A 24,438-nucleotide genomic window follows, 5' to 3' on the forward strand; every position below is an offset into this window, starting at 1 on the left:
CACTCCGTGTCCCCCAGCTCTGGGTGTCTAGTGTGTGCCAGCAAGGGTCAGAGACATCCATACTGGGCTTGTTGCCTCTCAGGTGTCCATAACTGATGGCTCTTGAGGTCATGCCCTCTGCTGGCATGAGGGGCAGGGCGAGGGCTCACATCCTCCACTCCTCTGGGAAAAGTGGGGGGGGGGGGGAGCTGAGGGAGAGCTGGGGTCAGAGGTCAGCCACAGGCCTCATCATAGCAGCTGCGCCCTCCAGGGCGGCCACCACGATGCTGAACTGCCTCTGCACCTCGGCCCACTGTGGAGAGCCATCAGTTGTGCCTAGGGCGTTGGAGTAGGCGTTGGACAGGCCCGGGAACGTGGGGACGGAGCCGGTGCGGGGCGCCCAGAGCACGTGGCTGGAGGAGAAAGGGGGTGTCAGAGTCATGCCAAGACCAGGGAAGAGGAGGGCTCAGTTCTTCCCACACAAGGCATGAACCACCTCCCGTTGCCTCTGACAGTGGAGGCCCGGGCAGCAAAGGGGGTGTCAGAGGTCAGCTCTTAGTGCCCATTGCCCTGGGCCCACCTATCGGTCTTTGGGAGCTGGGCTGAGCTCAGCCCCTTGCCCACGCGGTCCGGGGCAGCCTCACCTGTAGTACAGTTTCTCAGGGAAGGCTCGTGGGTTCAGGAACGTCCGCTCCAGGAGCATCAGCTGGTCATTCAGCATCCGGACCTGCAGGGGCCTGGAGGGCACAGGAGCACTGAGTCACCAGCCTGTGTGGCGCGGGGCCACCCTCCCGGAGACCCGCGGGCTGCCCTGGCTCACTCGGGGTTGTTCTGCAGCTCTGACTGGTGTTGAATCAATGCCTCAGCGGCCTTCTCGAACTTCTCCACTGCGCTCCCCAGAGGCCCTGTGGGGGACAGCCAGCTGGTCAGTCCGGCCGCCGGGCTCCCCACGACCCCCACCCCCCAGTCCCTGGGCCCCAAGCTTCCAGGCCAGGCAGAGTCCGCACCCAGGTTGATTTTCTTCTGCGCCAACACCGCCCCTACTTCATTCTTCACTGTATCATAGAAGCTGCGGAGGGTCTCGCTGTAGTCCTTGACATTGAGGGGCAGGAAGAGGCTGTCGCTGAGACGAAGAAGCACATTCCCCGCCACCCGAGCCACTGTCTGGTGGCTGCTGAAGCCTGCGCGGAGAGTGACAGGCCAGGCTCGGTCTGCAGCCTCCCCCTCCTCCAGCCTCATGACACCCCCTCCCAGCCCCCACCGCACCGGGATCCACAAACTGGTCCACGTAACCAAAGGTGTCGAAGGCTGTGTGGTAAGTGGGGTAGATCCGAGCTGAGGTCTTGCTCTGTAGGAACAAGGCCAGAGATGTCAGGTTTGGGCTGAGAAGCGAGAAGAAATGAGCGAGGCTGCAGGAAAATGATCTCAACGAAATCACCACCGTGTCCAGGCAACTGTTTCTAGAAGGCCCCCTTGGCAGAGGAGGAAACAGCAGCTCAGAGAGCACGAACGGGCCAGGGCTCACGTCCCCAGGGAGAACATGGAGAACAGGGTGGCTGTACAGTTGCTTGTAGGGTGCAAATTCCAGCCCAGCATGAAGAGTAGTGTGGCCAGGAAGGAGGGAAAGGGAGACAGACATCCCTGATCTCTTGTGCCTCCTAAACATGTACACTTACAATTCTAGCCGTTTAAATTGGATAGAATAACACTTGCGCAAAAAAAAAAAAAATGCGGACCTGAGCGACAGTACAGCGGGTAGGGTGTTTGCCTTGCACGGGGACAACCCAGGTTTGATCCCCAGCATACCATGCGGTCCCCACCCCACCCCAGCACCGCCAGGAGTAATTCCTGAGTGCAGAGCCAGGAGTAACCCCTGAGCATCGCCGGGTGTGACCCAAAAAGTAAAAAAAAAGTATGCTCAGTGAGGTTAAGCAACTTAGCCCAAGTAGTACTGCCGCTGACTGGTTCAGCGGACTGGGAGCAGATAATCAAGCCAGGGCAAACTCCCACTCACCCGGTCATAGGTATAGGCGATGTCCATGGAGGAGATGCCCAGGAAGTGGATGAAAGATGCGTAGTCGCTGCCAGCGCCCAGAGAGCCCAGGCTGAGGGAAGAGGGCTGGTCTGTAAGGCTCAGGGACACACCCCCACTTACCCCTCACCCTCGATCCTGTCCCTGTCCCTGTCCCTGCCTCACTTGGGGATCACGCCATGCACGGGGCTGCTTCGGTTGAAATATTGGATCCAGTTGTCATAGACGCTGAGATTGGTGCCTAGAGCTTGGATCTGGGGGGAGAATTGGGTTTCTAGGGTAGGTAGCCACTCCCCTGGCACAACCTCCTAAAGGGTCCTCCGCCTCGCTCATTGGCGCTCCATAGGGTCGGGGTCTCACCTTCAGCCCGCCCACCAAGTACTAGCTCCAGCCCCGCCCCAGGTAACCCCGTCCATAACCTAGCCACGCCCACATGCCCGGTCCCGCCTCTAGTCAGGCCCCGCCCCCCAGACAACCCGCCCACAAGATTGACACGCTCTAAACAGGCCCCGCCCCAAAACTGACCACGCCTCGGTGGGCCACGCCCACAAAATAGTCCCGTCCCAAGGCCCCGCCTCACGAGACAACCACGCCTGCTGTGTAACCACGCCCCATCAGGCCCCGCCCACAGCCACCCAGGCCCCGCCCCATTAGGCCCCGCCCTTCCCACCTGCCGGGCTGCGGAGAAGATCACGCTCTGCACCTAGGGCGTCCCCTGCGCCCTCAGGGTGGCGTTGGCTGCGGGAGGGAGGGACGGAGAGCGATCACACCCGCGTCCCCCTCTCCCCGCCGCCCCGCACCCTGCACCCCGCGCCGGCCCGCCGCGTACCGAACACTGCGATGTCCACGTTGATGTAGGCCACGGTGCGCTCCTGCAGCTTGTTGAAGAACTCCTGCGGGCCAGGGGGGAGTCAGCCCGGCCGCCCGACCCCCACTATCGCGCCCACCCCTGGGGGGCCCACTCACTTCCGTGAACTCCGTGGAGCCTATGAGGCCAAACTCCTCTGCCCCCCAGCTCGCGAACACGATCGACCTGCGGGGGGGCGCCAGGTGCCTGGACAGGGAGATGAAGGGTTAGGGACGCTCCTCCCATGCTGGGGGCATTGAGGAGAAAGGTGAGGCACGTGGAGAGGAGGGCAAGGTTGGAAGGCGCCGCTGTCGCCGTTCCAGCCTTCCCTGAGCTTCCTCTTACACTGCCCCCCCTCCCAACCCCCATTTGCGGCTTTCTGCCCCCCCCAACACCTTCCGGAATTTTTTTTTTTTTTTTGCTTTTTGGGCAATGCACAGGTGTTACTCCTGGCTCTGCACTCAGGAATTACTCCTGGCAGTGCTCAGGTCACCGTATGGGATGCTGGGAATCGAACCCGGGTCGGCCGTGTGCAAGGCAAACGCCCTATCCGCTGTGCTATTGCTCCAGCCCCTCACCTTCCGGAATTCTTGGGGCTCTATCCACACTGAGCCAATCCTTATGTTTCAGGAAGAAAGGGGGGTGGTTGAGGGGGGGACCGGTAATGTATATTGGGGGAAAATATCATCTGGAACTAAAAGGTAAAGGTAAAGGCCCTCCCGTTGATCGTCGATTTGCTCGAGCGGGCCCAGTAACGTCTCCATTGGAGACTTGGTTGTTACTGTGTCTGGCATATCGAATACTCTCGGTAGCTTGCCGGGCTCTCCGAGAGGGGCGGAGGAATCGAACTCTGGTCGGCCATGTTGGCCGCTTGTAAGGCGAACGCCCTACCCACTGTGCTATCGCTCCAGCCCATCTGGAACTAAACCAGCCCAAATTGCTCTGAGACCCAGGACCCATCTGAGGGCCTGGAAAACCAGCTCCTGGTACTATTCTTTAGAAATGGCCCTGCCAGTGGCTGGCGGTGGGCAGAGCAGAACCTACCCCTCGGCCACTTCCCAAGGCTCCAGGTAGATGCCAGCCCCACCGGCTAGGGTGACAGGGCACCTGCTCATCACCCCCACCACCACCACAATCACGGGCAGAAGAATATGCCATTTAAAATTTGAAAGTGGGGGCTGGAGCAATAGCACAGCAGGTAAGATGTTCACCTTGCATGCGGCCACCCCGAGTTCTATCCTCACCCCATATATCCCCCAGGCACCGCCAGGAGTGATCTCTGAGTGCAGAGCGAGGAGTCAGCCTGAGCATACGGACTAAACATCCATCAAGAAAATTTAGACAAGGGCTGGAGCAATAGCACAGCGGGTAGGGCGTTTGCCTTGCACGCAGCCAACATGGCCGACACAGGTTCGATTCCCAGCATCCCATATGGTCCCCTGAGCACCTCCAGGGGTAATTCCTGAGCACAGAGCCAGGAGGAACCCCTGTGCATCGCTGGGTGTGACCCAAAAAGCAAAAAAGAAAAAAGAAAAAAAGAAAATTTAGACACCAGCATGTCTCACAACTCAGCTCCTCAGCAGCTTCCTGTTACATTGAACCAATGTCCGCCACTAGGCTGCAAAACCCCGGGGGCAGGTCCTGTCTGCTCCGGGCCCCACTCCGGCTCTTTGCTCCCAGGCCTGGTCCCCCCCTTCCCCTGCACTGCCTTCTGCACCATCAGGTCGCACCAAATGTTTTTCATAGCACTTTTTGTTTTGTTATATTTTGTGGTCACATCTGGTGATGCTCAGGGGTTACTCCTGGCTCTGCTCTCAAGGCATGTTAGGGGATGCTGGGCATCGAACCCGGGTTGCCTGCGTGCAAGGCAAAGCCTTCGCTGCTCCTGCCGTGCAGGGAGCAGGTGTGTTCTGAGGAGCATGCTCCCAGGCCGATTTGCGGGTTATGATTGGTCTGACCGAGACAAGAAGACACGAATCTCACCATGCCGTTTTCGACACTGGAGAAGAATTGTTCCTCGGAACATGCGATAAAAGAGGTGTTGGAGGCGTCGGTGTCCTTGTCAACACAAACTTGGCCAAGAGCATTGATTCATTCGAATGCCTAACAACCCGAATCGGACGTTTACATTTGAATAGATGTGGCTCACTGCCTGCAGTTTCTATCTTCGTTGTCTACGCACCAACATCTCATTATGATGAAAGAGAAATCGAGAAGTTCTACATGGAGCTAGAGAAGTTCTATAAAGAAGACCACACCTTCTACAAGATCATTGTGGGTGATTTTAATGCCAAGATAGGACCGAAAAGATCAGCTGAAGAACTTCACATTGGAACCCATGGCCTAGAATGGAACGAACAGGGTGAGAGACTGTCTGAGTTCATCATGTCGACCAAGACCATTCATGGTAACTCACAGTTCCAGAAGGCAGAATCTAAACGATGGACATGGGAGTCTCCCGGTGGACGATTCCACAACGAAATAGACCACATCATATTCAATCGACGGTTTTGCCTGACTGATGTCGCTGTTGTCCCAAAATTTCGAACGGGATCGGACCACCGTCTCCTTCGTGCAAAATTCTACTTCACAGAGCGGGGAGAAAGGGCTGCAAAGTTCAAAAAGAGAACTCCCAGAACGACCACCAACTGGGAACTCTTTGGTACTATTGCGGCAACATGGGAAGATGCCATTGTTGACAACATTGACGAGGAATACGATCGACTGGTTCAGCACCTCCATGAATGTGCGAGGAACGCCAAGAGAGAGATAGCCACAAAAAATCGCCTATCTTCGAAAACTCTTGAGCTAATTCGCCAGCGTGGTTTGGCGCATGCCTCAGGCAACCGCAAGCTAACGTCCGAGCTCGCAAAGCAGTGCAGAGATGTGATCAAGGAAGACCTCAAAGAGAGAAGAGAAGAAGTACTGGTAGATGCGGCAGAAGCCGGGAAAAGTATTCGTAACGCCCGCCTGTCCTTCGCCAACTATAAGACCAAGATGACTGCCCTCCGACGTCCTGATGGATCCATCACATCCTCCAGAACGGCAATGGAGAAGATTATCCATGACTTCTACTCAAATCTCTTCGATAGCCATGTCCACTTGCCGACATACCAAATTCCACAGGATGGGTATGTCGTTCCCAACGTTCTCCCTTCTGAAATCCGACACGCCATTTCATCAGTAAAGAAGCAAACAGCACCCGGCCCAGACAAGGTCAGACCTGAACACCTGAAGAACCTGCCGTCAGTACTCATCAATACACTGGCTCGGCTCTTCACTCGCTACCTGTCTGAATGCAAGGTTCCATCTCAATGGAAAACCAGCAGGACCGTACTACTGTTCAAGAAGGGAGACATCCATGACATTGGCAACTATCGCCCGATCTGCCTATTGTCTGTCATCTACAAGTTGTTCACTCGAGTCATCCTGAATAGGATTGGCAGAACATTAGATGAAGGACAACCATGTGAGCAAGCAGGGTTCCGCAAAGGATTCAGCACCATCGACCATATCCACACGATAACCAAACTCATTGAGGTTTCTCGGGAGTTCAAGATGCCGCTCTGCTTAACGTTCATTGATTTAAAGAAGGCCTTTGATTCTGTTGAGACGGAAGCGGTCATTGAAGCCCTAGCCAATCAGGGCATTCAAGCCCAATACATCAGGATCCTCCGTGAGCTGTATTGCGGATTCACTACCAGGATCTCACCATTCTACAAAGAAGTGATCGTTGATGTCAAGAGAGGGGTGCGGCAGGGTGATACCATTTCACCAAAACTCTTCAGTGCCACCCTCGAGAACATCATGCGACGACTGGAATGGGAAGGAATGGGAGTGAAGATAGATGGTCGGCAATTACACCACCTACGCTTTGCTGATGACATTGTTTTAATAACACCAAACATCAGCCAAGCGGCACAAATGCTGGCCGACTTTGACCGTGAGTGTGGAAAGGTAGGACTACAGCTGAATCTTACGAAGACAACGTTTATGAGAAACAGCCTCGTTCCTGACGCCCCATTCGCTCTCAACGGAACGACCATCTCCGAATACAACAGCTATGTGTACCTAGGTTGAGAAGTCAACATGACAAATGACCTGGCACCCGAGCTGCGCAGGGGGAAGAGAGCGGCTTGGAACGCCTTCAAGAACGTCGAAGAAATAGCTAAGAGGACGAAGAACCTCCGGCTCCGGGCACATCTCTTTGATTCCACTGTTCTTCCTGCATTAACATATGCCTCAGAGACCTGGGCCCTACGCAAACAAGATGAGAACGCCATTCAGGTCTCCCAAAGAAGAATAGAAAGAGCTATGCTTGGAATATCACGTTTCACTCAAATGAGAGAACGAATCTGGAGTTCTGACATCCGTCGACGATCAAGGATCAGGGACGCTGTCTCATTTGCCAAGGTGTCGAAAATCAGATGGGCTGGTCACGTAATGAGATTTAAAGACGACCGTTGGACTAGAGCTGTTACTGATTGGATTCCACGGGATGTCAAGAGACCGCGTGGCCGCCCACCTACCAGATGGTCAGACTTCTTTGTCAAGGTCATGAACGATCGGTTTGAGGCCCTCCATGTTCCCGGAGCGAAGAGATGCCATTGGGCTACACTAGCACGCGACAGGGACAAATGGAGACGTTACTGGCGCCCACTCGAGCAAATCGACGACTAACGGGAAGTTAAGTGATTAAGTGATTAAGTGATTGTCCAGCAGATGGGCATGGCCTGACTCCATTGCAGGGGTCACTGCTGCTGTCGTATGACTGTCCCCGGCCCCACCCTGGTGACCTGAGGCCAGAGCCATGTCCCTGCTGCCCCGCTTAGAGGGGTGACTGAGGAGGAGAGGGAGCAGGAGGAGGAGAGACAGGAAGTGCCCCAGCTCAGGGAGGTGACCCTTGTCCCAGCTGGAGAGGACCAAGGGGAGGGGACCAGCTCACCCTTCTTCAGCAGGGTCCCCAGGACCCGGGTGAGCTCCAGGAGGACAGCCGTGCCACTGCTGGGGTCCACGGCCCCGTGTACCCAGCTGTCCCTGTGGTTCCCGTAGATCACGTAGCGGTCTGGGGGAGGGGACGGCAAGTGAGGCAGCGGAGTGGGTGGGGGGTGGTAGTGGGGGGTAGGGCAGGGCAGGGGGTGGCGGGGGCAGGGCTGGGCTCGGGGAGCGGGCTGGGGCGGTACTCACCAGGCTCCACAGCCCCCCGGATGATCCCCAGGACGTTGGAGGAGTTGCGCAGCTCGACGTAATTGTGGATACTCATGTTCACCTTGCTGAGGGGTGTGAGGGGTGGTGAGGGGCGCGGCACTGCCCCCCAGCCCGGTGCAGGTGCCACTGAGGAGAGCAGGGTTGGGAGGGGCCCCCAGGGCAGGGAGCCGGCGACCCAGAACTCATCCGTGTTGGTGCGCTCACACTCATTCGCTCGTTCACTCATTCACTCACTCGTTCACTCATTCACTCATTCACTCACTCACTCGTTCACTCACTCGTTCACTCCTTCACTCATTCACTCGTTCACTCATTCACTCACTCGTTCACTCATTCACTCATTCACCCCTTCACTCATTCACTCACTCACTCCTTCACTCATTCACCCACACTCAGTCACTCCTTCACTCATTCACTCACTCACTCGTTCACTCATTCACTCATTCACCCACACTCATTCACTCCTTCACTCATTCACCCACACTCAGTCACTCCTTCACTCATTCACTCACTCACTCGTTCACTCATTCACTCATTCACCCACACTCATTCACTCCTTCACTCATTCACTCACTCGTTCACTCATTCACTCACTCGTTCGCTCATTCACTCACACTCATTCACTCATTCACTCACTCGTTCACTCATTCACTTATACTCATTCACTCATTTACTCACACTCCTTCACTCATTCACTCATTCACTCACTCGTTCACTCATTTACTCACACTCCTTCACTCGTTCACTCTCATCCTCCCCCCTTACTCACTCTCCTTCATTCCTCGTTCACTGCCTCTGACTCACTCACTGGATCATTCCCCGGGTAAATCTGCATGGGACACTCAGTGTGGGCCAACACCAAACTAAGATCTGGGCAATGACCGCCCCCCCGAACCCTGCCCTCGGGGGGCCCCCTCTCCTGAGGACAGGGAAGAACCCCAGGAGGTGACCAGGAGGACACGAAGAAGCCACGGAGATGGGATGGTGGAGAGTTCAAGCAGGCAGGGACAAAAAAGGGTGCGGGGGCCCTGACGGGGGGTGGCTGGGAGTGGGGCTGAGGGAGAGGGGAGCCCCACAGGATCTTGCAGACGCCCCGCTTCTTGTCTGCTCTTGGTGGATGAGGAAAGAGGAGGGATGGGGGAAGCTGGCGAGGGAAGCGGGCTGCGTCTTGGGGTGCCCCATCTCACCTGTCTTCAGAGAAGTTTCCGTACATGAAGCCGGGCCCCAGCTTGTACTCACAGCCCAGAGCACCCTGCCAGGAATCGGGTGCTGGGCCTCCCTGGAGGTTACTGTGGGATGGGGGGACACCCACAGGGTTAGCCTGGGTGTCATCGGGGTGAAGTTCAGAGGCCGGGGACCAGGGGAGCCCCCAGGGTCCCAGCTCACCAGAGAAGCATCTTGGCATCCTCGAAGCTAATGGGCTGAATGGGAATCGGGGGGAGCCCCGGGACGCTGCCCTGGTCCAGGCGGAAGGAGGAGGGGGTCGCTGGAAGATAGGGCGTCAGGGGATCCCCAAAGTTCTCAGAGAAGGAGCCTCGCTCCACCCCCGACGGAGGCATGTACCAGGAGTGTGGGAAGGTTTCATTTTCCTGGCTCCTGCCATCATTGATGTTGGCGGGGTCCGTGTAGACCAGCACACCCGCCACCCCGTACTTGAAAGCGTTGATGGCCTGAGGACAGAGGGCCAGGGACTGTGAGGGGGGGGCTCCCTGGCTGTGGAAGAGAGACAGACCCCCCTGCCCACCAGTGCGCTGCCCCCTGCGTGTCCTGATACTGCCTGAGATCAAAACCGGGGGTGCCGGGTCGAACAGACCGTGCAGCAGGGAAGGTGCTTATTTTGCACGCAGCTGAGCCCCAGAACCACAGAGGGTGCCCTGAGCCCCTTCAGGGATGGTCCCCTCCCCCAATAAAAGCTTGTGGGGGTACAGGCTGTGTTTCTCAGAGGGTGTGGCTGATGAGCAGGAAACCCCCACACCAATTTCTCCATGGGTGGAACAACATTGGGTGTGCACGGCTTGTTCCCGCCCAGGGTCCAAAGGTGGAATTGACCCAGATGGGCGGCCATAGGTGAGTGGGAACCCATAAAACAAAGTTCCCACAGGTAAGAATAATCTCTGAGCAATCCAGAGTGATCTTTGGCATGAGGAGGGCAGATAATTCTCCTGCACTAAAAGTTTGATAGTTCCCTCTTCAGAGGAAGACATTCTAGCTGAATTTTTTCCACTTTGGGGCTGGGGCTCAGCAAAAGAGCATCTGCCTTGCGTGTGCAATGTGTGAGGCCCGGGGTTCCATCCCCAGCTCTATGAGATCTATTACTTAATTAAAATGTTTAGACAGGGGCTGGAGTGATAGCACAGCAGGTAGGGCATTTGCCTTGCACGCGGTCAACCCAGGTTCGATTCCCAGCATCCCATATGGCCCCTGAGCACCGCCAGGAGTAACTCCTGAGTGCAGAACCAGGAGTAACCCCTGAGCATCACTGGGTGTGACCCAAAAAGCAAAAAAAAAATGTTTAAACAAGGGCTGGTGAGATAGTATTGCGGGGAAGATACTTGCCTTAGGAAGGAGGGGGTGAGGAACAAAAAAAAAGAAGACGCTTGCCCTGCATGCAACTGACCCAGGTTCAATCCCTCGCACCCACTATGGTCACCCAAGCACTTCCAGGGGTGGTCCCTGAGCACTGCTGGGTGTGGCCCCCAAACAAAAAAAAAACAAAAACAAAAATAAAGTGTGCAATTCAGCGCTATTTAGGAAATTCTTCTCATCAATGTGCAAACACCACCACCACCATGCTCTAGAACATTCTTTTTTTTTTTTTTTGCTTTTTGGGTCACACCCAACGATGCTCAGGGGTTACTCCTGGCTCGTGCACTCAGGAATTATTCCTGGCCATGCTCAGGGGACCATATGGGATGCTGGGAATTGAACCTGTGTCGGCCATGTTGGCTGCGTGCAAGGCAAACGTTCTACCCGCTGTGCTATCGCTCCAGCCCCTCTAGAACATCCTTGATTTCTTGATTTTGCAGATCTGAAACTCTTCACCCTTCGCGCCAACTCCCATTTCCTCGTTCACCTTCCTCTTTAGAAACACAGTTTGGGCCGGATAGAGAGCAGAAGGGATAAGGTGGTGGCATTGCAGCCGCCCAACCTCTGTCCAAAGCCCTGAGCATGGCCAGGGGTCACTTCTGAGCATAGAAACAAAAATAGCCCCTGGTGTGGCCCAACTCTGCTCCCCAAAAAGAAAAAGGTAAAGGTAAAGGTAAAAGCCCTCCCGTTGATCATCGATTTGCTCGAGCGGACCCAGTAACGTCTCCATTGGAGACTTTGTTGTTACTGTGTCTGGCATATCGAATACTCTCGGTAGCTTGCCGGGCTCTCCGAGAGGGGCGGAGGAATCGAACTCGGGTCGGCCATGTTGGCCGCTTGTAAGGCGAACGCCCTACCGCTGTGCTATCGCTCCAAAAAGAAAAAAGGAAAGAAAAATCAGTGTGAGCCATGAATACATCACAATCCTTAGTCAAGGGCCTGGCAGATAGCTCCGTGGCTGGCATGCACGGCGGATCCCCAGGGCTGATCCCCAGAACTGTGTTGTCCCCTAAGAACCATGGGAAAGAGGTCCAGAAACCGGCACCCCGCAAAAAAAAAAAAAAACGACACTAGTGAGAGCTCAGTGCGTGACGGCTGTGTTCTTCAGCCTTTTGACTCCTGCAGACACTGCCTGTCCCACACTGGCAGAGTGAAGGAAGGCACCGAACAGCGGTTTCCAACCCTTCTGCGCCTGGGGTCCAGGGGTTGAAGCTTATGCTTCGCTTGCCCCGGGTTTGGTCACCAGCACCACAAACGGTCCCCTGGGGCTGGAGAGACAGCACAGCGGGTAGGGTGTTTGCCTTGCACGCGGCTGACCAGGGTTCGATACCCAGCATCCCATAGGGTCCCTCGAGCACCACCAGGAGTAATTCCTGAGTGCAGAACCAGGAGTAGCCCCTGTGCATCGCCAGATCGCCAGGTGTGGCCCAAAGAGAAAAAAAAAAAAAACGGTTCCCTGAGCTCTGACAGGAACGACAATGAGGGACAAGCTGGGCCTAGCCCTGAACACTGCCAGGTGTGACACCCCCTCCAAATCAAACCAACCCTCCAAATGCCTGGCCCCAAGTTGCCATGGGCCAGACTCAAACTGGGTGGGGGTGGGAGGTGCCACGAGCACTTTTAGGGGGTGCTTAGGTAAAGCACTGCTCAGGGATTTGTGCCCAGAAGAACAAAATGGCAGTTTCCACTGCCCAGGGACACGCCAGCCCTGACAGCAGACACAAACACAGCTTCATCCCTTCCTGCCTGCCCCCCCCAGGACCCCTTAACTCCCCAGCCCCGCGCAGAAGGTGACTCACCTTTTCCCCACGCCCAGCACCCCCATAACGGGTCAGAGCAATCGTGTTCCTGAGATCCAAGCCTCTGTCACGGAGCACCCTGAAGTCTTCATCCGTGCCTCGGTTGGCATAGACCAGGAAGCCCTAATGAGAGAGATAAGTCTCAGGGCAAGGTGGGGGTGGGGGCAGAGGGGAGGGACAGGGAGCGCCACCATTGATTCTGGGTTCCCTGCCAGCTCCCTAGGGGGGGACAGAGTGGCAGCCTCAGGCCTGCCAGGAGGGTTTTGTTTTGTTTTGAATGTTTTATTGAGTTTATGTTTTCACTTTTTGGGTCACACCCGGCGATGCTCAGGGCTTACTCCTGGCTCTGCACTCAGGAATAACTCCTGGCAGTGCTCCAGGGGGACCACATGGGATGCCGGGGATTGAACTTGGGTCAGCTGCATGCAAGGCAAACGCCCTCCCTGCTGTACTATCGCTCCGACCCCAGGAGGGTTGGTTAAAAGACTGAGTGTGAGGGGCTGGAGAGATAGCACAGAGGGTAAGGCGTTTGCCTTGCACGCAGCCAACCCGGGTTCAATTCCCAGCATCCCATATGGTCCCCTGAGCATCGCCAGGAGTAACTCCTGAGTGCATGGGCCAAGTAACCCCTGTGCATTGCCAGGTGTGACCCAAAAAGCAAAAAAAAAAAAAGAAAAGACTGAGTGTGGATGGATGGAGTCTGCAGTGAGGACTGTGACGTAGGGACTTCCTGACACACCTTTACATTTCCGCCCGGACCATAAGCAGCATAAGGGGGCACCACGTTGGGGTCCTCCTGCTCCCCTGTCAGGTTCTTCTCCTTCTGGCGGCAGGAGAAGAGAGTTTTGCCAGCGGGATCCACTGTGGAGGGATTTTGGGGGTCAGGGCTGACCCAGCAACTCCCCCAACCCCGGGCGTTCCTGCGACCAAGCAGGTCCTCACCCACGGTCACGGTGTTGGGCTGCCCCTCCTGGGGAAGGACAGCAGCACTTCGTACTGGCAGGCCTCGGCTGCGTCCAGCCCCGACTCTGGGTTCCTCCAACGCTGTAGCAGCAGCTGCACTAGCTTCTCGTCCTGCGGGGTGGTGGCCAGGTGGGGCTCCCGGGAGAGTTCCCTGTGGGGTGAGGGAGAGACCCCCGGTCAGGCCGGCGGGATGGGGCCAAGGGAGGCTGTGGGTGGAGTACGCACCCTGGAACTCACCTGAGGTTGTCCCTGATCCGCACGGTGTCCAGCTGGGCCATGACCGTCTCCAGGACCTGAAAGTCCAGTTTCTGGGAGACTGTCTCCTTTGGAGGACTGCTGTCCCCCTTGGGAACCACATAGTGGCCCAGGATGATCCCCAGCCCTAGAAAGGCGGCAGCCCCCACGACACCCAAAAGCACCTTCACCCACTGCATCCTGCGGCATCTCGGTCAGCTGTGGCGGTGCCTTATATGTGCCCGCTAGTTAACCATTAGCAGGGGTGTCTCTGTACTCACACCCGGCAATGCTCAGAGCTTACTCCTGGCTCTGCACTCAGGAATTACTCCTGATGGTGCTCAGGGAACCATATGGGATGCTGAGCATCAAACCCGAGTCGGCTCCATGCAAGACAAACGCCTTACCCGCTGTGCTATTGCTTCAGCCCCTGCACTGTCCCTTTTTTTTTTTTTTTTTGGCTTTAGGGACACACCCCGAGGTGTTTATGGGTTACTTTGTTTCTGAAGTCGGGAATCACTCCTGGTGGGCTCGGGGGACCATAGGGGATGCCGGGGATTGAACCCGGATTGGCCGCATGCAAGGTCAGTGCCCTTCCCACTGTACTATCTTATGGCCCCAGTATTTGTTTGTTTTTTTATTATCACTAGTTGGAATTGAACTCAGGTCCCTTGCATTGAAAGCATGAAGCCATACACTTTGCCACTAAGCCACTTTCCTGGATCTCTGCACTTTATTATTTGGGGGAGGGGGGCTTGTATTGGGCAAACTCCTAGCAGAGCTCTGCCTGGTATAGGCTGGCAGTGCTCATGCCTACCTGGGCCCAGGGGCCACATGGTGCCCGAGAGGAAAATCAGGGTGTGAGAGATGCTAGGCTCAGTCACTTGAGCAATCTTCCCAGCCCTGTTTCTGCCTGTTGACTCCCCAAATGGCGGGGAGGATGAGGGGGTGTCTGTCCTGCAAGACGGGGAGGAGAGATTTACATCCACCACATCACCAAGAAGGAATCACCCAGAAGTTGAGTCCAAACAAAGATCCTGAGGTCCCAAGAGGGACGAGGTCTCCTCCAGGGCCTCAGAACAGAACTTGGAGTTATCAGTGACCTTGGGGCCACTGGACTGCCAGCACCTGTAGCCCTGACATCCTCTCCAGCCTCGCTAGAATAAACGGTGACCTTAGACCATTCACTTCGCTTCTAATTCCTTCTTCGAATCTAATTTCTTCACTGTAAAACCGGGATAACAGAATCTCTGCCACAAACCCGTGATGCCGTTCCAGTTCAACAAGACCTCCTCGTCAGGAACATCTCACCCTAGGGAGGGCAGAGAGGGCAAATTTGGCAGCTCCTCGGTAAATGATTTCCTCCTGAACCTGTCAGGATTCCATCTGTCTCTTCATCTATCCATCCACCTCTTTATCTGCCTCGCCTTCTCCTCGTGTCTTTAACTAATTATTAAATTAACCAGTTAGGGGGCTGGAGAGATAGCACAGCGGGTAGGCGTTTGCCTTGCATGTGGCCGACCCGGGTTCAGATCCCAGCATCCCGTATGGTCCCCTGAGCACCGCCAGGAGTAATTCCTGAGTGCAGAGCCAGGAGTGACCCCTGTGCATTGCCAGGTATGACCCAAAAAGCAAGAAAAAAAATTAACCAGTTAAATGTTAACTAACCCTCCTATTCACCCACCCACCTCCCCTTCCATCCATCCATCCACCCATCTACGCCTGTGTGTGTCCACCCATCATTCTTGCACCCATCTTCATTCATGCACTCATGTGTTGGATAGCATTAGTTTGTCCTTGCTCCTCTCACAGGGATCTTAGGTTTATCGAGTTACACCTGTCACAATGCTCCCAAGGCACCCATCAGGCACTCCCAATCCTCTGTGTTCATCTTTAACTTCTCTGTGCTCTTCCTCCCCTAACTGTTAATCACTTATTGTGAAAACTCAAAAAAACGGCAGCAGTGGTCTATCTCTCCCGCTGCCCGTGTTCGGTAGTCTCACGCCAGCTCCCCCATCCCCGGCAGGTCGATGGTGATGGACAGGTCCAGGAAGGAACGAGGGCCAGGCTGGTTGGTCTTAGTTGCAGCTTATTCCAGTCCCATCTCCATTCTTCTCTATTTCTCCTCCTGCTTCTTCCTCCCCCATGCTACTTCATTCTCTTCCTCAATTCCCCCTTCATTCTCCTTCTGGCTCTGGAATCTGGATCCCTTTCTCTTCCTTCTGGAGTCTGGATCCTGATTCCCCAGCCCACTCTTACTGTCTAGTTATATCCCCAAACCATGAGGGGTTGGGGTAACAGTTACACATAGGTGTGGTCACAATCAATGAGGGTAGAGTTCTTTTCCTCGGGAAAAGCCACTTCTAGGACAGACACTCTCTCAACAGGATGACGCACCCTAGAGGGAATCCCCTGGGTGTGTTTCTCCTCTCCTTGTCCAACAAACATATAAGCATTCATAATATTAATCATTTTGTATGGACACAGTAAGAGATACATTAAGTTTATAGAATTGCTCTCCTAGGGTCATTTCAATCTCAGACTACAGTGCTCAGGCCAGATAGTCTTTCCTATCCCTTGCCGGGTCCTAGTCTCATCGTTACTTTTGGACCATGACAGCATTTGTCTATGATCAAACTCTTAACTTATAGTTAAGAATCGTGGCGCTTTGGCCTGGCCCATTTCGATGCCAGGATAGCTCACAGCTTCTCTGGGTCCATTCAGTCCCTCGTCAGGACCCTGCTTTTGGGGTGCTAGGAACTAAGGGCAACGGAGGCTTAAGTCGAGAAAGCAGATGCCTGGGAGTGAGTAATATTCAAAGCCAGTTAAATCCTAAGTTACAAAAGCATAATATTAACTGTCTTTCTATATCTATACAAAAAGAACATTGCTTTAAAGTAAACTATTCCATAAGACATAAGGAGAGGAGAAAGGCAATATTAACTTACAATACAAGTTCAGTGTCCCAGAAGGATTTAACCTTACAAATTAACAGTTACTGATTAGGGGAAATGATGATTAACTGGGTGGGGAGGAGAGCATAGAGAAGAGTTTACAGATAAACACAATGGAATGGAAGTGCCTCAGGAGCACTGTGATACAACTGAGTTCCTTGTGGCAAGGGGGGAAAGGCAAACCAATGTTAAGCCTAAAATATTTGGAGCTATAGTCGAACAACTTACGTCCCTAAATCAGATCCTGTGACTTGTAAAGTTGAGTTCTTCTGAGGGCTTTGGGTTTTGTATATGTAAGTGAAATATCACGATCACGATCACAATCATCCTGTTGTTCGTCGATTGCCTCGAGCAGGCACCAGTAACGTCTCCTTCGTCCTAGCCCTGAGATTTTAAAAAGTGCCATATTCAAGGCTCTTTCAGGGTTAGGAGAATGAGACTCATCATTGTTACTGGTATTTGGCATACTGGGTCCGCTACGGGGAGTTTGCCAGACTCTGCCGTGTGTGGGCAGGTTACATTTGGTAGCCTGCCAGATTGTCCAAAGTAAGAATGAGAAAGTAAGAATGTGAGGGCAATCTGGCTGCGACATCTGTCACCCCATTGATAGCCAGGGTTGATTCGGCTGATCTGGCTGGCTAGGCGGGTGTTCCCTTCCTCCCTCACCGCTCCATGTGCGTCCCTCCCGAAGCTGCTCACTCGGTCGAAGAGGACAGCCTTCCCCGAATAGAGACGGACCGGTCTTCGGTCGAGGGTATACGAGTAGCTGCGCTCCCCTGCTAGAACCTCCAAACAAGCTCTCAAGTGAAATATCACTTTTTCTTTTTCCTTTATTGTCCTTTGCATGGTTAGCAATATCCTTTTTGTATAGACACAGGAAGACAGTTGATGTTATGCTTTTGTAACATGGGAGTTGACCCCGAATAATATTTACTCCTGGGCATCCGTCATAATCCAGTGGGTTCCTGATTAGCGTGAGGTATGTCAGGGAAAATCCTGGGTGTCAGGGAGATGCACCCAGAGCCCGTGAGGTGATTGCTCTTCTCTGTCACCTGAACTTGGCTCTTAGCAGAAACCCATCGAGGTCACATATTGGGGTGTGGACACATTTCATAGATAGCAGAGTGATTTGATGACTGAAACCCAACCTTGGACAACTTTGTAAGTATTTGTATCACGATGATTTAATTTTAAAACAATACTAAAGTTGCATATAAGTGGATCAACATGGAAAGTATCATGTTAAGTGAAATGAGTCAGAAAGAGAGGGACAGACATAGAAAGATTGCACTCATCTGTGGAATATAAAGTAACAGAATGGGAGACTAACACCCAAGAATAGTAGAGATAAGGACCAGGAGGTTTACTCCACGACTTGGAAGCTGGCCTCACATGCTGGGGGAAAAGGCAGCTCAGATAGAGAGGGGAACACCAAGCAAAGGCTGTTTGGAGGATCCGTTAGGGTTGGGAGATGCATGCTGAAAGTAGACAAAAGATTGAACACAATGGCCACTCAATGCCTCCATTGCAAATTATGACACCCAAAAAGAAAGGGAGAACAAAAGGGAATGCCCTGCTCAGAAGCAGGGTTTGGGGGGTGATGGGGTACAGGTGGTGGGAGGGATGCTGAGATCATTGGTGGTGGAGAATGGGCACTGGGGGAGGGATGGGTACTTGATCACTGTATGACTGAAACGCAAGCACGAAAGTTTGTAAGTCTGTAACTGTTCCTCACGATGATTCACTATTAAAAAAAATGCCAAAGATATCGGGGTGCTACAGCCTTACCAAGAGAGTCTGGAAGTGTGCCCTCCTGGCCTCTTTAGGCTTTGGAGGAGTTTGAGGTCAGGGCTTCACCCTTTGGATGTTTGTTAGAATTTCCCGGTGACACTGTATTGGTGCAGACAGAGGGGTAGAGACAGTGGAGACAAAGGAAGTGGGAGAGGGAGGAAGGAGAGGGAAGAAACAGGAGAAGTTTATTGGGATGCTCTCCCAGGCGGGCCCTATTGACCTCTAGTGAGGTTGGGGCAGAGTGGGACTTTTAAGTTGTCATAAAAAACTAGAGAGGGGACCCGAGTGATAGTACAGCAGGGAGTGTGTTTACCTTGCAGGCAGCCGACCTGGGTTCATTCCCCAGCATCCCATACGAAGGTCCCCCGAGCACCACCAGGAGTGATTCCTGAGTGCAGACCCAGGAGGAAACCCTGAGCATCGCAGGGTGTGGCCTTGGGGGACAGGGGTGCGGGGTCTGGCCTGCTACCCTCTGGAGGAGCTGGATGTGAGGAAGCCCAGGATGCAGCCCACCACTCCCTGTGCGGTGCGGGGAGACTCATCCTGGGACTAGGGGAGCTCAGGATCCTTTTTTTTTTCCTTTTGGGTCACACTTGGCAATGTACAGGTGTTACTCCTGGCTCTGCACTCAGGAATTACTCTTGGCGGTGCTTAGGGGGGGGCCATATGGGATGCTGGGAATCGAACCCGGGTCGGCCGCGTGCAAGGCAAACACCCTACCTGCTGTACTATTTCTCCAGCCCCTCCGGATCCTTCTTTGCCACCGTCTTAATCTGGCCTGAAAAACGTTCTCTTGGGATGGTTTCTACTTTTACTTCTATTCTTTATTTTTTTTGGAGAGGGAGGCACACCTGATGGTGCTCCCTGCTGGGCTGGAGGCACTCAGGCGAATCATATGTGGCGCCGGGGGTCGAAACCGAGCCAGCCACATGCAAAACAAGAGCCTTAACCCCAGTCCTATAGCACCCGCCCCTATTGAGGCTTTCACTCCGTTCTTTCCTTTTCCTCTTTTCCCTCTCTACCCATTTCCTAGGTGCCACCTGGAGGTTCAAGGTTTAAATATAAACAGGGTTGTGGCCCAGTAATAAAGCAAATGCCTTGCATGCCGGGTACCGGCACCACAGAAATCAATCAATCCTTGGGTCAGAGAGATAGTACAGTGGGGAGGGCATTTGTCTTGCATGTGGCCAATCCGGGTGATATTCAGCTTATGACCCCATTTTTGATTTTAATTTAATATTTTATATTTATTTAGTCTTCAATGTCTTTTCTTTTTTATTTTATTTTTGGTTTTTTTTGGGGGGTCACACCTGGCAATACACAGGGGTTACTCCTGGCTCTGCACTCAGGAATTACTCCTGGCCTGGCAGTGCTTGGGGGACCATATGGGATGCCGGGGGTCGAACCCAGGTCGGCACTTGCCTTGCACACGGTTTTCCCGGTTTCAATGCCTGGCACCCCATATGGAACCCAAGCCCTTCCAAGAGTGTTCCCTGAGTACAGAGCCAGAAGTAAGCCCTGAGCACAGTCAGGTGTACCCCCCCCCCACACACACACACATAAAAAAGAATTTTTTTTAAATAAGTGATAGTGCTGGGAGGTAAACCCAGGACCTTATGGAAGACAAATGTTCTACCGCTGATCTATACCACAGCCCTTTAAAAAATGTTTTATTTTTTCACTGTGAGATACAGTTACAAAGTTGTTTATGAGCACAAGAGGTAGTGCAGCGGGGTGGGCATTTGCTTTGCACACAGCCAACGCGGCTTTGATCCCCAGCATCCCATAGGGTCCCCCGAGCACCGCCAGGAGTGATTCCTGAGTGCAGAGCCAGGAGTAACCCCTGAGCATCGACGGGTGTGACACCCCCCCGCCCCCAGAAAAAAGATTAAAATAATTTTGGGGAGTAGCTGGAGCAATAGCACAGTGAGTAGGGTGTTTGCCATGCACGCGGCCGGCCCAGGATCGATTCCCAGCATCCCATATGGTCCCCCGAGCACCACCAGGAGTGATTCCTGAATGCAGAGCCAGGAGGAACCCCTGAGTATTGCCAGGTATGAGCCAAAAAGAAAATCAAAACAAACAAAAAGAAAACAACAAAAGTTGTTCATGGTTGATTTTTAGTCATACAATGGCCAACATCCGTTCCTTCACCAATGCACGTTTCCTGCCACCCATGCCCCCGTGTTTCCCTCCCCCTGCCTCTACAACCAACCTTTTTTCGGTTTTGAGGTCACAGGGTAGTGTTGGGGACTACTTCTGGGTTGGTGATCAGGGGTCACTCCAGGCAGTGTTGGGGAGCCTGCTGGTGGTGGGGATCAAACTGGGGTTCCCAGGTGCAAAGCCCGCACTCAGCCCGCGGACCCCCTCCCCCTCCACAAGCTTTCATTTCACTGAGGCACAAAGTTCCCCTGGCCAGAGCCCTCAGTCCCCCAACGTCCCGCCTCGTCTCCGCTCTCAGACACCCGCTGCTCTGGACTCTGTCCCCAGAACCGGAGACTCACACTTACTCATTTTCTTACTCTGAAGTGCTTTCAGGGGCGGTGGGAGGGCTGGCCCCAATTTTCACTTTCTGAAATACTACGCCCCCCAGTTATCTGCAGACCTGGGGGTGGGTCATCCCTGCCTGACAGCTCTGGGCTTCCGGGGTGGGGACCCAGATCTCGCTCAGGCCAGGTGTGTATGTCTTTTGTGATCTTCCTGAATTGTGGGCTCCCTCCTCCCTCTCCCTCCTCCCTCTCCCTCCTCCCTCTCCCACTTCCTTTGTCTTCACTGTCTCTACCCACAGCCTGATATAGTTTGTTTGTTTGGGGGCCACATCCAGCTGTGCTGACTCCTGGCTCTGCACTCAGCAGAGTTCAACGTTCAAAGGTACCATCTGAGGCACCAGGGATGGAACCCATATGGGCCATATGCAAAGCAAGTGCCCTCCGGGACTGGAGAAATAGCACAGCGGGTAGGGCGTTTGCCTTGCACGCGGCTGACGGGGTTCTATTCCCAGCATGCCATATGGTCCCCTGAGCACTGCCAGGAGTAACTCCTGAGTGCAGAGCCAGGAGTAACCCCTGTGCATCGCCAGGTGTGACCCAAAAAGCAAATAAATAAATAAATAAATAAAGCAAGTGCCCTCCCTGCTGTACTGTTGCTCTGGCATCTCTTTTTGGCTTGTTATTTGTGTGTGGGGGGCACTTCTGGCAGATGCTAGGGGCCATGTGGAGTCCTGGGGATTTGAACTTGAGGTGCCATGCTTGGTAGGCAGGTCTTGGCAGCCCCGAGACATCCCTCTGAGTCCTTACTCATTCCTGTCTCTCCACACCCTCCAAAGCAATGATCTTTGTTCCACTCCTGCTAATGTCTGGAGCGCATGACCAGTGCTCAGTTGAGAGGAAGACCTTGGGAGATGTTTCTAGAAGGGATGAGATGCTGACCTCAGCTGGTGCCTTCCTCAAGGCTGGGGTATCTCTGGTTGGGATCTCGGGGTGTCTGTGGGCATATCAATCAGTCCTCTGAGCAGGAAACTCCCCAGTGAGCTGCCTCTGTGGGGCTGACAGGGTGCCACAGCGCTGAGGCGCACACTGCCACCCTCCTGTGAGCCTCTAGGCACCAATGGACCCCCACAGCGGGGGCATGCACCCACCACCTCAGCTGTGCCCGGCGGAGCAAAGACGGGCATCAGCGAGACTAGGCCCTGTTCCTGCAGTCTCAGACCAAGCGGTGCCACCGGTCAGCCACAGGTGGGGACAGGCGGCCTCTGCACCAGGCACCCTCAAAGCGGTGACAAGCAGAAACATTCACTGAGAAAAAGTTCCCATGGCCAGAACCAGAGGACGGCGGGTTGGCGCTTGCCTTGCATGTGACCAGCTGGGTCCTATCCTGGTATCAGATATGTTCCCCCAAGCCCGCCAGGAGTGATCCCTGAGCACCACAGGGTGTGGCCCCCAAACAAAACAAAACACGTTCCTAAGGAACTTTTCCTAAGCTCTGGAAAAATCTATCCGTTCACACATATTTTCTCCGTGGAAGGAAGGAGCAGGGATAGAGGGAGGAGGGTGTGGCTGGCGTGTTCAGCCCGTGGGTCCCAGGATTGGGGGTTCCAGCTGCTGCTGCGGACTCCCCCGTCCTGAGGCTGGGGAGATGCGGGGGCAGGGTGGGCGTGGCTGGGCCTCCTACTTCTGTCCTTTGGAGTTAAAGCAGGTGTCTCCCCTGGCCTGGAAAATAGGGCGTGTGTGGGCACCCACCCCCCACAGTGCCAGCCTGGGGCCTATCGCATAGACTTTGCCCACGAGAAGACACTGACCAGTATCGCCTCTGCACAGGGAGGAGCCCAGGGGAATGTGGGGTTCATGCCAGAAAGTGGACCCCAAGACATGTGGGCAGCGAGGCTGGTGGAAGCAGTTTATTGCTGGGGTTTGGAGTGGGGTGAGCGGAACAACACCCCCCAGGTAGCGGCCAGTCTTGACTTGGCTGCTGGCGTTGTGGGGTGCACTAGGTAGTGGGGTGCACAGTGCTGCTTTCTGGAGGCTGGGTTGCTGCAGGTGAGGGGGCTCTGGAGAGGAGTTCTAGCAGGCACCCCAGTCCCACCATGAGCTCCCACACAGCAGCCTCTGTGCCTGGGACATCGCCGGCCTCTCCGGCTGGGGGTTCGCTTTCTCCACCGCCTCTGACCCCTGGCTCCTCTCGGGGGGTGTTCTCCTTCTCCGGGTATTCGTTCATTTCCTCCAGGAATGCCTTCATTTCCTCCTGGACAGCCCCTACTTCCTTCTGAATGGCTTCCATTTCCCGCTGGACGGCCGCCACTTCCTGCTGGGTGGCTGCCACTTCCTGCTGGACGGCTGCCACCTCCTCCTTCAGACACTTACACAGCGAACCGGACTGAAACACAGAGATGTGGGGTTCAGAGGTGGGGAGCCCCCGGGGGAGACGGGAGGAGGCGCCACAAAGGAAGAGGGGACACAGGGGTGGATGAAGAGATAGCTGGACCCGAGCCAGAGTGGAGAGGGCACTTGCCGTGACACAGCACAGCCGGGCTTGATCCCCGGGACCCCAGGAGTGACCCCTGAGTGCAGAGTGAGGGGTGTGCCCTGAGCACTGCCAGGGGTGGTCCAAAAGCCAAAAGGCCACCCCTGACCCCCCAAAAAAGAGAACGATGGAAGGACAGAAAGATGGATAGAGACATGGATGGACAGACGGATGGATGGATGGATGGATGGATGGATGGATGGATGGAGAGGCGAAGAGATGGCTGGACGGGCAGATGGAGAGATGGATGGACAGATGGATGGAGAAATGGACAGATGGAGAGATGGATGGCAGATGGAGAGACTGACAGATGGAGATGGATGGACAGAGGGATGGACGGATGGATGAACTGACAAGGTGGATGGACAGGTAGATGGAGAGAAAAGGAGGCAGGGCGGGGCTCACCAGGCTCTGCAGTTTCTCCTCCAGGGCCAAGTTGTCTTCGAGGTTGGCGTAAGCTGAGTCCCAGAGCCTAGGGGCGAGAGAGCCCCCCTCCAGGCTCCTGTGCTGCCGCCCCCCAGGACAGTCGCTGAGGACTGGAGCCTCCCCAGGAGCCCAGAGTGCTGCCAGCAGGAGTGACACTGCAGGGGCCCCAGCCACGAGGGACCAGGCCTTTTCTCTTCTTCGGCACGTGGGGGACAGTGCCACCCTATGGGCTGGGCCGGGGAGTTCCCAGGGCCCGCTCCAGAGATCCCCCCCACACACACACACCCCATGCAGTAAGTGCTTGGAAATTGCAACTGAAAATGAATAAGCATAATGGAACGGATTTGATCAGAGGCTGAGCGAAACGAGAGTCATGGGCCAGGATGGACTCCAGTGGCAGTGCTCGTGCGTTGCGTGGAGATGCCCTGAGTTTGATTCCTAGCACGGTATGACCCCCCGCCTGAGGACCCCTGGATGTAGCCGCGGTGTCCCCCTGAGCACCTCTAATCTGAGCAATTTAGCACAGGCCTGAGCACAGAAGCATCAGGTCCTATCACCAACAGACCTCGCCCAGCCTCCCACGGACAAGTGAAAATAAAC

The 24,438-nt window shown here is 54.6% G+C and overlaps 1 protein-coding gene across 1 annotated transcript; it reads right to left on the minus strand.

The window, feature by feature from the left end:
* Nucleotides 1–205: 205 nt before the first annotated feature.
* NAALADL1 (N-acetylated alpha-linked acidic dipeptidase like 1) lies at nt 206–13,848 on the minus strand. Its single transcript, XM_056132007.1, is given in 20 exon segments — nt 206–392; nt 624–716; nt 800–884; nt 987–1,160; nt 1,246–1,327; nt 1,994–2,084; nt 2,177–2,246; nt 2,660–2,749; nt 2,841–2,904; nt 2,978–3,052; nt 3,055–3,065; nt 7,804–7,923; nt 8,046–8,131; nt 9,254–9,355; nt 9,453–9,736; nt 12,452–12,574; nt 13,191–13,312; nt 13,394–13,423; nt 13,426–13,565; nt 13,652–13,848. Coding segments are annotated over 20 exon segments (2,226 nt in total).
* Nucleotides 13,849–24,438: the final 10,590 nt, after the last annotated feature.

This window comes from Sorex fumeus, unplaced genomic scaffold (genome assembly GCF_029834395.1).
Source record: "Sorex fumeus unplaced genomic scaffold, SorFum_2.1 ptg000093l, whole genome shotgun sequence".
NCBI classification, from domain to species: domain Eukaryota; kingdom Metazoa; phylum Chordata; class Mammalia; order Eulipotyphla; family Soricidae; genus Sorex; species Sorex fumeus.